At 54.7% G+C, this 14,090-nt stretch overlaps 1 protein-coding gene across 2 annotated transcripts; it reads left to right on the top strand.

Annotated features, from left to right (window-relative positions):
* The first annotated feature begins 2,035 nt into the window (after positions 1 to 2,035).
* COPZ2 (COPI coat complex subunit zeta 2) lies at positions 2,036 to 12,142 on the top strand. Of its 2 annotated transcripts, XM_055336199.1 has the most exons (10): positions 2,036 to 2,170; positions 2,923 to 2,997; positions 4,586 to 4,667; positions 5,218 to 5,309; positions 5,743 to 5,798; positions 6,690 to 6,767; positions 9,137 to 9,188; positions 9,801 to 9,839; positions 10,471 to 10,587; positions 11,801 to 12,142. In XM_055336199.1, exons 1-9 carry the CDS (start codon positions 2,060 to 2,062, stop codon positions 10,546 to 10,548), a joined length of 663 nt encoding a protein of 220 aa, XP_055192174.1. In that variant the 5' UTR covers positions 2,036 to 2,059; the 3' UTR covers positions 10,549 to 10,587; positions 11,801 to 12,142. The 2 variants fall into 2 exon arrangements, with proteins under 2 accessions (XP_055192174.1, XP_055192182.1); XM_055336207.1 differs by lacking the exon at positions 10,471 to 10,587.
* The last annotated feature ends 1,948 nt before the right edge of the window (positions 12,143 to 14,090 follow it).

The raw sequence follows: 14,090 nt of genomic DNA, 5'->3' as shown, positions 1-14,090 counted from the left end.
GATTTGCGCAGATATGTACACACACACACAAAAACACTTGAATATAAGCTCTGTGAAACTAGATTTTGCTTATTTTGTCTACTGTTGTATCCCCGTGACTGGAAAAGTAGCTGGTACACAGCACTCAATACATATTTGTATAGCACATAAAGTAGTTTCACTGACAGGTGCGTTATTATTATTTATTTAAAATACGTAGTCTGACTATAAGCCATCTTCCTCATCTTGAATTCATTTACTCATTCACTTAAGAAATGCTCATTAAGAGAGGCCTTGGTAACTCAGCGGTTGAGCGTCTGCTTTCGGCTCAGAGTGTGATCCTGGGATCTGGGATCAAGTTGTGTTTCAGGCTCCCTATGGGGAGCCTGCTTCTCCCTCTGCCTATGTCTCTGCCTCTCTTTCTTTGTGTCTCTCATGAATAAATAAATAAATCTTTAAAAACAAAAAACCACAAGTGCTTCTTAAGTACTCGTCACAGGCCAGGCCCTGTCCAGGGTGTCGGGAATTCCATGGCGGAACAAAACAGACACAAGATGTCTCTTCTCCTAGGACTCAAAGTCTGGTGGAGGAAAGGACCATACACATTTGTATGTAAATAACTCTGTAAAGATGATATTTCAAGATTGAGAAAGGTTCAATGTAAGAAATCAGTAGGGACCTGAGACATTATGTGACAGGAGAGACCTATCAAGTTAGATCTGGTGGGTTAGGTTCCCTTTGATGATGAAGTCGACCCTGAATAGTGAGAAGACCTTCCTCAGCAGAGGAAGAGACCACTCGGCAGTCGTCGGGATGAGTGGGTGTGGTACACAGTGTTAAGAGGCCTTGAGGAGAATGAAAAAGCAATGTTGAGCCTAAAACCTGGCTCCCCTCCTCATTCAACTACACAGTCTTTATTAGCTGTACCATCCTGAGCAGATCACACAAACTCTCTGTCTCCCCACCCATTAAAATGTGCGTGATAGTACCTATATCACAGGTGTGAGTTGTATTAGGTAATGAATGTAACGGTGTTTAAATGCAAAATACAGGGACATCTGGGTGGCTCAGTCTGAGCAACTGCCTTGGGCTCAGGGCGAGATCCTGGGGATCTGGGATGGAGTCCCGCATCAGGCTCCCTGGAGGAGCCTGCTTCTCCCTCCCTGCCTAAGTCTCTCTCTCTCTCTCTCTCTCTCTCTCTCTCTCTGTGTGTGTCTCATGAGTACATAAATAAAATCTTAATAAAAATAAATGCAAAATACATGCATGGTAGTGTTATGGGCAAACGGGTAAGTACCATTGCCTTTGTACCTTTAGAGTGTGAATTTCCCACTGGCCATAAGAAGTATCCCAAAGTGAAAGTCTGAACTCCCGTGTACTCAGACCAAAGAAACTAAAGCACGGCAACCCCTGATGCCATTGGTGAAGCATCTGTGCTGCTAGCATCTGTCCTGCCCCAGATTGTCCTTCCTGTCTGTGCCTTGGGAGAACCTGGGGAGGTGTCTGGGCCATGGCTCCCCTTCCTGAGGAGTGGGAGAAACTTTTCTGCAGAGAGGGGTCTCCCTAGAACTGTTCTTGCCTGCCTTCACTCCTAGAACCTGTCCTGAGCGGGGGAGGGGAATGACCTGAGATATTTTGTCACCCAGGAATCTACCAGGAGTTCAGAGACAAACCTGGGCTTTGCGGGTGTTTTCTGCTGGCCCGGGGCAGCCTGCGGACACCGCAGCCGGCCTACCCCACGGGCCAGGGGGCCGGCGGCAGGGGAAAGCAGGGCTGGTCCCGGGACGCCCGAACATTCGGAGAGTTCTGGACCGGGCGAAACCGGGGCGGGGGGGGGGTGCGGGGAGCGCAGAGGAGAAGCCGGGGAAGCAGAGCTGGGCTTTGGGGCGCCGGCGGGTGCGCGGGTGGCAGGAAGGGGCCACGCGGAGAGGGAAAGACACGCACCGCGGGGCCCCGGGGGAGGGCGCGAGGCCCGGGCCGCGGGGGCTGCACGGGCGGCGGCGGCGGGGGGCGGCCCGGCGGGCGGGGCGGGCGGAGGCGGGGCGGCGGGCGGCGCTGTCAGCGCGAGGCGGCGAGCGGAATGCAGCGGCCGGAGGCCTGGCCACGTCCGCACCCGGGGGAGGGGGCCGCGGCGGCCCAGGCCGGGGGCCCGGCGCCGCCCGTCCGAGCCGGGGAGCCGGCGGGGCTGCGGGTACGGAGCGGGCGGGCACCGGGGCCCGGCTGCGGGGTGAGGGGGGTCGCCACTGAGGACGCGCGCGCCAGCGCCGGGGAACTTGGGGGCCCCGCCGAGCGCCCGGGGAGGGGGCCCGGGACAGGGCAGGGGAGCAGAAGTTCTCCGGGCGCGGAGCGGCGAGGAGGCCGGGCCCGAGTGCGCGGGGGACTGAAGTTCTGGATGAGTTCGGAGTGGCGATGGGCACGGCTGGGGGGTGGGGGTGGACCGAGGTTCGGCTGCGGGGCGGGGGGGGGGGCGGCGGGGAGCGCCCGCGACTCGAGCTCTTGGGGGCGGGGGGCTGACTTGCGGGCTCCTGGGGCTCCCCTCCCCGGGCCAGGGGGCTGGGGGCGCGCTGAGAGCGCGGGTCCAGCCTTGGCCCGGGGTCCGCTGGAAGGAGGAGGCTCGGCGCCGCTGTCCCCCCGGCCCAGGTTCTGTGATACACTCCGACTCGGGCTCTGGAGCAGTCAGTGCATGACAGAACTTGGGCCCGGACGGACCTTCTGCACCCAATGGGCACAGCGCCCACCCGGGGCCTGCAGTGGAACATCCGCCCGGGAGTGGAGCAGGCACTGGAGTTGGCCTGTGTAGCCCAGGGTTGGGCCAGACCCAGCTGTGGACCTTTCGGGTCGCTGGACCTTGAGGATGGACTCCTGAGGCCAGCAGATGCCATAGAGCCAAGGGCAGGTGTCTGCCTTGGGTCAGGAGCCAACGGAGCTCTCCCCTGGTGTCAGTTGCAGGAACCTTCCCTCTACACCATCAAGGCTGTTTTCATCCTAGATAATGATGGACACCGCCTCCTGGCCAAGGTAACCTCCCACCCTCCCTGGAAGGCCCCTGAGGACACTGTGCCACAGCCCCAGGAACAGGAGTCCCCACCCAGCTGAACCTTCCATCCCAGGAGAGACCCTACTGTGGGCTCTGTGACTCAGAGCAACTCAGACCCTTCCAAAGGTCCTTCTGTCCATCCTCCTGCCTTGTGAGACAGCTGGCCCCTGGGGTGGGGAGTGTGGCTCCTCTGTTTCTACTCACATTCCCTGAAATGGCTTCTCATCATTCTTTCCACTGGCCAGCTGGACCTTGAGCATGGAAGGGGCCCCCTGAGAGGTCAGGGGAGTGTTGAGCCTGGAACCCAGGAGTCCTGGCCCTCACATGCTATATGAGCAATGTCCACTTTTCTTCTGCAGTTTGGGAAACACTAAGGATTGATCTGAGGAGCCTGAGAATTTAGAACCTGACAAGGTCTTAGAGACTATACAATCTGACTCTCTCATTTCACAAATGAAGAAAAATGTGGCCTAGAGAAGCCAAATGAGTTGTCCGAGGTCACAAGTATTACTAGCAGAACGCAGATCTAAACTCAGGTATTTTGACTTGAAGCTCAGGAGGCTGATTTTCACTGCACCAACTATTCAGTTCTCTGGTATCTGTGCCACATAGCCTGGCTAAACCAAACTAGAATAATCCAAAAATAAATGTCTATCATCAACACAGTTAACTACAGTAGGGCTATGGCACTTAAACTAGCTATGAAATGCATTATAGACTTGTTTGTTCGTTTGGGACTGAAACTTTTTGTTTTCCTGATACTCAAGTGAGCTCGTTCACCACAGCAGCAGTCAGCAGGGAGGCTACTCATTTGCCTGCAGATGGGGTACTAAGTGGCAAAATCCACATCCAGAAAATTGAAAGATGAGCCGGTCACACTTTGCTCCTGCAGATGATCAGAGGTGGATAGCCATGCCAAAGGCTCTGGGGCCTACTCCTCGCAGGACCCATCCATGTTCAGTTTAAGAAACTGAGTCAGAGAAAGAGGTTCACCAAACCCAAACGAAAAAGCATCAATCTAGTTATGCAGTGAGTGCTAGGCACTTTCCCTTAGATATTTGGTCTTCACCACAACCCTGTCTAAAGTTAGACCATCCTTGACTCTGCACCTTACAAATGTGAGACCTCAGGGAAGTTACCTGACTTCTTCCCACCTCTGTGCCCCCATCAACAGAATGGGGATAATGGAGTAGCTGCTATGATTGTCATTGCTGTGATAAGGGGCCCTCAGCTCTGCCATCTTTCCTGGGGACTCGGGTTTCTGTAGCAACAGGGTGACCCACTGACCACCCCCATCCTCAGCACACCAAACATCAGCCAAATGTACAAAAGCTTCCGGGAAATCAGGAGGGGACTCCAAATACAGAGCTTAAAATTCCTCTATATTTTATGACTTTCTTTGCTTAAAATGTGTGTCTTCAGTGAAAACAGTGAGCACAGAGGCCTAGAAGGCAACAGACAGGAGATGGGGCTCTGTTTGGCCAGCACCGACCATGCTCTGCCTCCCACCCATGGAGGAGCCAGGCTCAGTGGAAAAGCTATCATCCCTTCTCCTTCCCTTTCTCATAGTATTATGATGATACATTCCCCTCCTTGAAGGAGCAGATGGCCTTCGAGAAAAATGTCTTCAACAAGACCAGCCGGACTGACAGTAAGTGTCCGCCTCTTCCTTGCCCAGAACTCTCAGATGCACATCGCCATCCCCTCCATCTGGACACATCTGTCCCTGTCGGCCATACATACCCACAGGCCATCCCCTTTCCTTATAGGTTCTTTTTCCTCTCCCTCTCAGCTGTTCTCCTCTCCCTCCCTTTGGGGAGCCTTCACTCCCCATCCCTCTCTAACCCCCACCACACTCCACCCAACATACCCAGACCTCTCTTTCCGCAGAAGGTGTCAACTACCTGTATGTCCCCCACCAGCCTGGAGCTGGAACAAGGTGTTGTATGTGGTGGGAGGGGGAACCAAAGGTTGCCCCTGCACTGGATCTGTGGACTACTCAGAATGAGACAATCCCCAGAAGTAGAGTAGGGGTTGGGGGAAAGGACACCAAATAGCCTAATGGTGGTATCCTTAGTGCTAGTCTTTTCAAGGGTTCCTTGGAAAGTGAAGAAGGAGAAAGGGGGAGAGAAGCAGGGCTGGAGATCAGGAAGAGGGGTCCGGCAGAGGTGGCCAGACCTGAAAGCCTCCTCCACTTCTAGGTGAGATTGCATTTTTCGGAGGCATGACCATCGTCTACAAGAGCAGCATTGACCTCTTCCTGTATGTGGTGGGCTCCTCCAACGAGAATGAGGTGAATTCAGGAGGTTGGGGTGACAGGGTCTGTCCAGAGCTTGGATTCGGGGGTAGAAGCTGGGTTCTGAAGGCTTATCATTAGGTATCCCTCCTTCTGGGGGCTGGGGAGCAGCTGGAATGATTCTTTCTAGAATGGTACATTTCCATGTTGCCTCTTAGGTTCCTTGGGAGCCAGAAATGAAGTCCTGGGCAGGGAGCCTTTGTCTCTTCTTTATCACTAGGGAGGGATACACTCAGTGTCCCACAGTGGGGCACTCCAGGGTGTCTCAGCCCATGTACGGGAGGGCACCCCTGAGGTCAAGCTGCAGTTCCCAGCTCCATCCTCTCTGAAAAGGGACAACTAGCCAAACAGGTAGGCTCTGAATTCTCCTTTTGGCCTTCTCAACCACAAGCTCTCTTGTTCTCCTCCTCCCATATGCACCCATCCTCAGCTGATGCTCATGTCCGTTCTCACCTGTCTGTTTGAGTCCCTGAGCCACGTGTTAAGGTAAGTGAGGTCCTCTGCCCTCCAAGGCCCTCACCCCCCCCACCTTGCTACATCACAAAAGGCAGGACTCTTCCTCTGCTTTCCTCCTGAAGTCCTCAAAAGACTTAAGACTGGAAGGATCCCTGGGTGGTGCAGTGGTTTGGCGCCTGCCTTTGGCCCAGGGTGCGATCCTGGAGACCCGGGATCGAATCCCACAGCGGGCTCCCGGTGCATGGAGCCTGCTTCTCCCTCTGCCTGTGTCTCTGCCTCTCTATCTATCTATCTATCTATCTATCTATCTATCTATCTATCATAAATAAATAAAAAAAAAGACTTAAGACTGGAGCCAGAGCACCCTCCTCCAAGGCCCCCTGCCCTTTAGCGGACCACCTTGATGTCCCCAGAGCAGAGCTATGTGAGGGTATGGCCAGAAAATGAGGTCCAGAGAAGTGAGGTGATCTGCCTGGAGTTACAGTCTGTTTATATCAGAACAGAGACTCAAGCTCAGGTTTTTTGACTTGAAGCTCAGGATGGTTTTCACTGCACCCCCATTCAGGTACCTGGTATCTGTCTGTCCCAGTGAACATGGCCTAGGTAAACTGAGCCAACATAATGCAAAATAAATGTCTACAGTCGAAACAATTAACTATCGTACAGCTATAGCATCTGACCTAGCCATGAAATGCATTAGGGGTAACTTGGTGGTGCAGTCCCACATGTGAGAGTTTGGGCAAAGGGGGCCTAAGGAATCCCTTGCATAGGTATCACCCTCACTGTCCTGTACATTCTCCTTCCCCGTGCTCCTCAGGGATAAGGGTGGGGGAAGGGTGGAGAGAGAGGGTCTGCCTCACTTAGGCAGAAACCCAGGTCTTCCTGGCCATGGAGAGGTCCAGGAACTGTGTCTGCCTTCAGGAAGAATGTGGAGAAGCGCTGGTTGCTGGAGAACATGGACGGAGCCTTCTTGGTGCTGGACGAGATTGTGGATGGCGGGTGAGGAGAGGTCTCAGAGAAGAGGGGCTGCTCAGGGACACTCACCGTGGGAGGTGCCTTTGGGGATCATCTGCTCTAGATTGTACCAAGCACATTGTTGGCTCTCTGGCCAAGTCCTCCCTCCCTTCCCCCACCCCGCTCATGAGGATGGAAGCTGATCTCAGTGTTAGCCAAAGTCAAGCAAACAAGAAAGCAACCTCATGTCCAACTATGGCCAACTGTTGAATAGGCAGGGTCTGGGGAAATGGTTTGCTCTCTGGTGCCCAGGAAAAAAGGGGTAGCACAGGCCTCTGCACCTCCCTGGGAGATCTCCATTCAGCCCCCTGCTGCCTCCACACCTCCCCTCTTAAAGCTCCATCCCAGCCTCAGCTAGACCATGACCGGACTGGTTGCTTTTACTCCCTCAGCCTTCCTTTCCCCATCTTTCCAGTGTGGATAAGATAACTACCCAGAGGATATGGGGATTACTTGAGGTGAGGCAGGTGGAGCTCACGGCTCTCTTCCCACGAACATCACCTCCTACCGCTCTGCTGTGATATTCCTGGGAAGCCGGGAGCCCTTTTGAGAAGGGCCGGTTAGTCTATTTCCATCGCGGGTGATGTGGGGCAGAAAAAGAAGTTCTGGCTCTGAGGGAAGGATAAGAGAAACCAATCACCATGAATACGTGCCTCTTTCATAACATCCAGTTTATAGACGAGGAAGCTGAGGCTCAGAGATTCAAGCGACCTGCCCAGCGTCCCATGGCAAGGGAGCAGCAGGGCCAAGATCAGACACCATGTGCATAGTTCCGAGACTGTGCTCTTTCTAAGAGGACACTGTAAGCTCAGGGAGGTGGGGTACTGTGCAAGCCCTCTCTCCTTCCCTCCTCCTTCCCTCTCCATCCACTGCCTGTTGCGGCAATGCCTCGTGCTAATTGGCAGAAACCCAAAATGAGTGGGACCAGAAGTATATACAATTTTGTGGAACCTCTTTAAGGAACACACACACACACACACACACACACATTTTATATTTATAAATACAAAATGAGGGCCTTGGAAGAGCCTGTGTGAGGGAGGATATAAGCTTTATATGCCTCTATGCCTGTGCCCCAGAAGGCCTAGTCTCTGCCCCCCACCCAGGAGCTCACTTTCCCTCTAAGGAAAACCAGGGATGTGTCAGTTGAGACAGTGCCTGAACTGGAGCCTTGGCTGGGGAGGTCTCTGTCTTTATGGATGAAAGGATCTCTGGTGAAGGGGTGCCCGGTGTCCCAGTGATGAGGCCTGAAAGAGGCTCTCAAGATATATCTGTTCACTTCCCTGGGATTGATGTGAAAGAAAAACTCAGCTTTTGCCCTAGAGGAGCCTCACTGGGTGAAGAGGAACATTCAGTCAACCCCCCCCATCCCACCCACGGTGACCAGGCCTTTCACGGACACCCCTGCCCATACCCACAAAGCTCCCCTGTGCCCCCACTGCATGGGGCCAAGACTGCTTGCTGGCCAAGAAAAGCCCTGATACTTGGATCTATCAAAAGGGAAGATAGATTCTGGTTTTAAAGGTTTTACTCGGGCAACCTGGGTGGCTCAGCGGTTTGGTGCCGCCTTCAGCCCAGGGCGTAATCCTGGAGACCCCGAATTGAGTCTCACGTCAGGCTCCCTGCATGGAGCCTGCTCCTCCCTCTGCCCGTGTCTCTGCCTCTCTCTCTCTCTCTCTCTCTCTCTCTCAAGAATAAATAAATAAAATCTTAAAAAAATATAAAGGTTTTACTCATTTATTCATGAGAGAGAGAGAAAGAGAGGCAGAGACACGGGCAGAGGGAGAAGCAGGTTCTCTGTGGGGAACTTGATGCGGGACTCGATCCCCAGACTCCGGGAACAAGACCTGAGCCAAAGACAGATGCTCAACCATTTAGCCACCCAGGCGCCCAGATCCTGGTTTTAAGTGTTCTATTTCTTGTATGGCATGACCCCATGGCACAGAATCCTAGTGAAACAGGTGGGGTCCCCAGGCACCCTCCCTTCCTTCACAACATCTGAATCCATCTCCCTAGATCCAGAACGTGAAGTGAACTTTCAAGAGCTCAAAGTTTGTTGGTCTCTTGCTTTTGACTCTGTGATCATTCTAGACTGGACTGCCCTCACCCTATTCCAGAGCTTGTAACCATGACCACCAAGTGTGTGACCACCAGGTTTCGAGTGTAGAGGAATCAAAGCTGAGGGCTGTCCATAGGGAGGGAGAGCTCTGGCTGAGGAGTATCAGTGGGAAGGTGCCTTGGAGGGGATGCCTGCAGCATATGGTAAGGGAGGGAAGGGGCTCAGCCGGGAAAGGCCGCAGAGGGCAGAGTCATAGCACTGATTTTCTCCTCTTGGTTCCTCTCTCATCTGGTAGCGTGATTCTGGAGAGTGATGCTCAGCAAGTGATCCAGAAAGTGAATTTTAGGGTAAGAGTCTTCCTGCATGTCCCTCACTCCCACCCCATCCTCACCCCTGCCCGGGCTGCCCTTCCCACACTTCCAGCCTCCGGTTCTCCCCCTACAAGCATTGTCAGGGCCAGGATGCTAGGGACCCACATTCCTCTAGCAGAAGCAGCTCCTGGATTGATGCACATGTGGGGGTGGCAGTGAATAAGCGAGATCTCTTGCCCTCTCCCTCTGTAGAATCACCAAGTACCTCACTCTCCATCCTCCCCAGTGGGAAGCACAGAGTGGGGAAAGGAAGAAATTCTCCAAGGACTACCGGGTGGCTGCCTTGGCCTTGAGTGTTGAGAATTGGGGTGCAGACAGACCCTCTCCCTGCCTAGTTTGGCATTTATTATCTGGATGAAGTCTTTTCTCCCATCTTTATTTGCCTTCATGCCCTTGCTGTCCATGCCTCACAGGCCCCAGGGGCCTGGCTCCCCAGGTGGCAGGCTCCAGGGCTTCCACTCACTGGCGATACCAGTGTGGTTCTGGGTCCCCTAACCACTGCCTCACCTCACCACCACCCCCAAAGACTCTTTCTTCACTCTGTCCCCTCCCCCGGCCTGACCACCCTCTGACACTGCTTCCCTGCAGGCCGATGACAGCAGCCTGACTGAACAGAGTGTGGCCCAGGTAGGCCCCCTGCATCTGCCATGGCCAGAAATAGGCTAGAGGGAGGAGAGCAGAGCCTCCCAGGGGGACCGGGGCAGGGGCTATTGAGGTTGAGAAGTCAGGGGTGCAGGAGGGAAAGGATGGGGCTGTCTCTTGGAGAACCACTGGAGGCTTCCGGGAACACCAAGATGGGACAGAGCTGGGGATTCATAAACAACGCGTGCCTCACCAGTGGTCTGCCTCACTTCCTGGCTTGGCAGCTTTGCATGGAAACCCCAGGCTGAGCTACCACTCTGGAGATGACAGGGTCACTTGTCTCCCAAAGCATTCTGGGAACTGAGGCCCCTGGTGCTCCCCAAACCCAGAAAGGATACCAAATGGGAGTTTTCCCTTTAACCCCCCCTCACCCCATGCAGTTTAGGGTTCCTGCTGGAGTTGTTAAGAAACCGACCACTCACCAGTTGCCCCCTTGGCCCCCTGAATGACCTGGCCATGGAAAAGTCCATCCCCACCCGACTTCTGCATGGTCCTGTCTGGGGTGCAAGTATGGCAGGGGGCAGACGCCTGGATCTGTGGCGTGACTGGTTCCACAGCTGTGCAAACTTCCTGCTTGTCAGGCCCACTGCTTGACCTCCATTCTGTCTGCCCACAGGTCTCTCTGCCCAGACTAATCCTGCTTTTCTGGAACTTCCTGCCCAGGGCACTAACTACCTCCTGCTGTGACAGCTAAGGCAGGGGTGGAGCCAAGCCATCCTGCATGGAGCCCCAGGTGTCATGCCCCCCTCCTTTACTGCCCCTGCCGCTTGCTCTGCCTCTCCCTCCTCCCAATTTCCTATGTGTCCTCACACCTTGCTGGAATGAAGGCAGCCACATGGCAGTTTTCAGGTCAGAAAGAGGTTGGAGAGCACTGAGCAGAGCCATTAAGAACACAGGTGCAGGTGTGAGTCATCCCAGGATGGATGTTCCAGCCTCCCACCTGCAAGCTGGGTGACCTCCAGCAAGTTACTCAACCTCTCTGGGCCTCACACAATCATGGGACACTCCTGAGAGAGTTGTTACGAGAATTAGAAGAGCTAATGCAGGGAAAGCTTTTAGCTCAGCTCCTATTTTTTCCAAAGGGGGAGAGAATGAAGACACAGCACTTTAATGGAATTCTTGAGTAAGAACGAAGGAAGGTGTAGGTAGTGACTGGGAGAGGACATGAAGGGATAGTTCGTTTCTGGCTAGGAGAAGCAGGAGAAACCCAGGCCCAGGCTGCCCCTGAGAGAGGAGGGACACTGTGCAGGAGGAAGAGATGTACAGCGTGGCATGGGACTTCTTCAGAGGGGAATGAGGCTTGATGGCTGCAAAGATGATCTGAGGGACAAACCTGGGGTCCCCACCATGTTGGCATTGTGTTCGTGCACACTTGAATGGATTTGTCTAAGTCCCTGACCAGGCTGTTTCCTCCCCAGGATGTGAGAATGAACGCATCTGAATGCAGGTGTCCCGTGGCAGCACTAGGCCAGCCCCCCTTTGCCAGCTGTGCCACATCAGCAGGGAGTTGGGGTGGGGTGTTAAGGATACACTGCCAGCCCAGGCCAGAGCTAGGGGGTTGCCGAGCTGTCTGGGCACAGGAAGTATCTGGTCTGGGCCTAGTCTCTGCCGAGTCGTGGCACTGTGGGCGGGCGCTGGAATGACACGGCCTGGGGGAGACCAGGCCTGCTGCCACACCCCTGGCTGCAGACTTGGGGACTGTGCAAGGCCAGGCAGGCTCAGGCCTGAGCCGGGAGCCGGCTGCAGCCAGTTTGGACTGCTCTGTTTTGCTGGCCTGGTCCCACTAAAGCGGGCACAGATGAGGTGCTGCCACCTAGTGACAGAGGATTGCAGGGACACTTAGAGCAGGCTTGTAGACCACCGCCCCCCCCCCCGCACCCCCAGCGTTAAGGCACTTGATATTCCCCATCCAATTCTTTCTCTCAGCTGTATTCCCTATCCCCCAGGTTCTTCAGTCTGCCAAGGAACAAATTAAATGGTCGTTACTGAAATGAAGGCTGTGCATTCAGGGCTCCCTGCCCCCAGAGCATTTCCCCAATCCTGGCAAAATCTCAAAGATCCAGGCAACAGGAGAGACCCATCTGTATCCCTAGGCCCTCCCAGAACTGACTCCTGAGGTCTCTGGCCAGGGACTCTGAGATGCAAAGATTTGGCTTCAGTACTGACTCACCCCTTCTCACTGCCCTGGCCTGCCCCTCCAGCCACGAGAACCTGCTGAGCTGCCTTAACTCAGACCTTAGGCATTCCTCGCCCCAGAGCCCTAATAAACCTGCTTTGTCTCCTGCCAATGGTCTCCTTCTCTCTTGGCCTGAGAAATGTGCATAAGTTCTTATAAGGGCTCCTGCACTGCCTGCGACTCATCTTTAGGACGCCCAGTACCAGGGTGTCCAGGATTTATCCCCGTGGCCATGTGTTGGGGAGGGGGGCCAAGGGAAAGGGACGATTTATCATAGTGGGGTGTGTGATACTGATACCACGGGTCCCCATATGCGATGGGAAGGGCTAGGTACGATTGTGTAGCAGAATAAAAAAAAGTAATAATGGTGCAATAGGGCACATTTGGGGAAAAGGAGACAAAAGATGATACTCCTAAATGTATACTTCCCAAACCTCCGGGAAAAAGGGAGCAAAAGATGGTAAACACATGGTGATCCTGTTGGGGGTTCTTTGAGTCACTTTATCCATTCTCAGCTTCCAAAAAGGAAGGGCGTCAGGCTTCCTCTGGACAAACTGAGGAACAGCACGCCCGTTTTTCTTGGCATGCCGGGGGCCGCGGACGTCCTGGGCACTAGAGCCCTGCGAGCTTGCCATGGCTGGGCCCGGTGCTGGCCGCGAGGAAGCGCCCGCCGGCCCCCACTGTGCATGTGTGTCCAGAGGACCCAGGGCGTCCCAGGGGGTGGCTGAAGACGGAGGCCCGGAGGGTGAGGAGACAAGGGCAGGGGATGATGCCGGGGGCCAACGGGAAGGATGGAGCGACTTCCTAGGCGACATAACTCCACTTCTTTCTCCCTGTCCCAGAACCTCCCGTTTCTCGCTCTTTTTTTTTAAGTTTTTATTTATTCATGAGAGACACCGAGAGAGGCAGAGACATAGGCAGAGGGAGAAGCAGGCTCCCCGCGGGGAGCCCATGCGGGGGACTCAGTCGGGACCCGCATCACGACCTGAGCCATAGGCAGACGCTCAACCACTGAGCCACCCAGGTGCCCCTCATTTCTCCCTTTCTTTCTCTGACGCGTACACTTTCTGCGTCCCTGTGCAGAAGTCCCCTAGAAAGTCTAACGGTCCCACCCGGGACAGCTCATCTCCCTCCGCACGTTCCTAACTGCGGCGGCAGGTTCACGCCCCACCCTGGCCCCGCCCCTCGTTGGCACGATTCGCCGCGGGGAGCCCCGCCCCAGGGCCGCATCCGCGATCCTACAGCGCCACCTGGAGGGAAAAGTGGGAAACGCGCTCCCTCCAGGTCCTGCTCCCCTGATTAACTCCGCCTCCAGGGCGGGACCAAACCCGGCTCCTGGGGTCCTCCCGGCCTCCCACGCTGACAACAGGGCGTTGCCCTAGCAACCAGCATGCTTGACCCGCAGTGCGAGTTCCGCGCCAGCGTGGGCACACGAATTTCTGCCGGCAGCTACAGTAAGAAAGCAGCGAACCTTGGATGTTAATAGAGGCTGTCCCTGCGGGTTATCACGTTTACATTATAAAACTCTAAGATTGGATATTTATAATGGGCACGACTACTTCTGTAATTAGAGAAAATGATAAGGATATAGCTATGTACACAAATACATTGTAAGCACTGTGTACATAACCCGTTCCAGTAAATAACGCAAAAAGGCAACTCTGAAAGGGGGGGAAGAGTATGTAATTAAATGCTGTGGAGTTCGAGGGCCAGTGTAGAGACGGGAAATGAGAGGTTCTCCAGGAATACTTCGGCAATATGCGGCCTCATCTGGTGCCCGGCTCCATCCACTGCCTCTAAACGACCACAAGGTCGGAAGGGGCAACTTCGCTTCCTAGCAACCCGGTGGTGCCTGGCGAGCCCCTGCAATTCCAGTGATGCAGGGACTGGAATGGGAAGGCCCATCGCTTCGCACAAACCGGTCCGCCGAATTCCTGCGGACTATGCGATGCTCTCCTCACTTTACCGAGGTTGCACACCGAGGCTCTGAAAGTTAAACTGTTTGCAGCAGTTTCTGCAAAGCCGGCGGGGGAAGGAGAACTGCTGGAGAGAGGTGGCCT

Source organism: Nyctereutes procyonoides, unplaced genomic scaffold (genome assembly GCF_905146905.1).
Source record: "Nyctereutes procyonoides isolate TBG_1078 unplaced genomic scaffold, NYPRO_anot_genome, whole genome shotgun sequence".
Taxonomy (NCBI): Eukaryota; Metazoa; Chordata; class Mammalia; order Carnivora; family Canidae; genus Nyctereutes; species Nyctereutes procyonoides.
Note: the sequence above shows the minus strand (reverse complement) of the source record. Positions and strands in the feature narration are given on the sequence as shown.

Coding starts and splice junctions, on each gene's coding strand:
- COPZ2 (XM_055336199.1), top strand. CDS start 2,060: ATGCAGCGGCCGGAGGCCTGGCCACGTCCGCACCCGGGGGAGGGGGCC. Junction 4,668..5,217: donor CAAGACCAGCCGGACTGACA/GTAAGTGTCCGC, acceptor CTCCACTTCTAG/GTGAGATTGCATTTTTCGGA. Junction 6,768..9,136: donor GACGAGATTGTGGATGGCGG/GTGAGGAGAGGT, acceptor CTCATCTGGTAG/CGTGATTCTGGAGAGTGATG.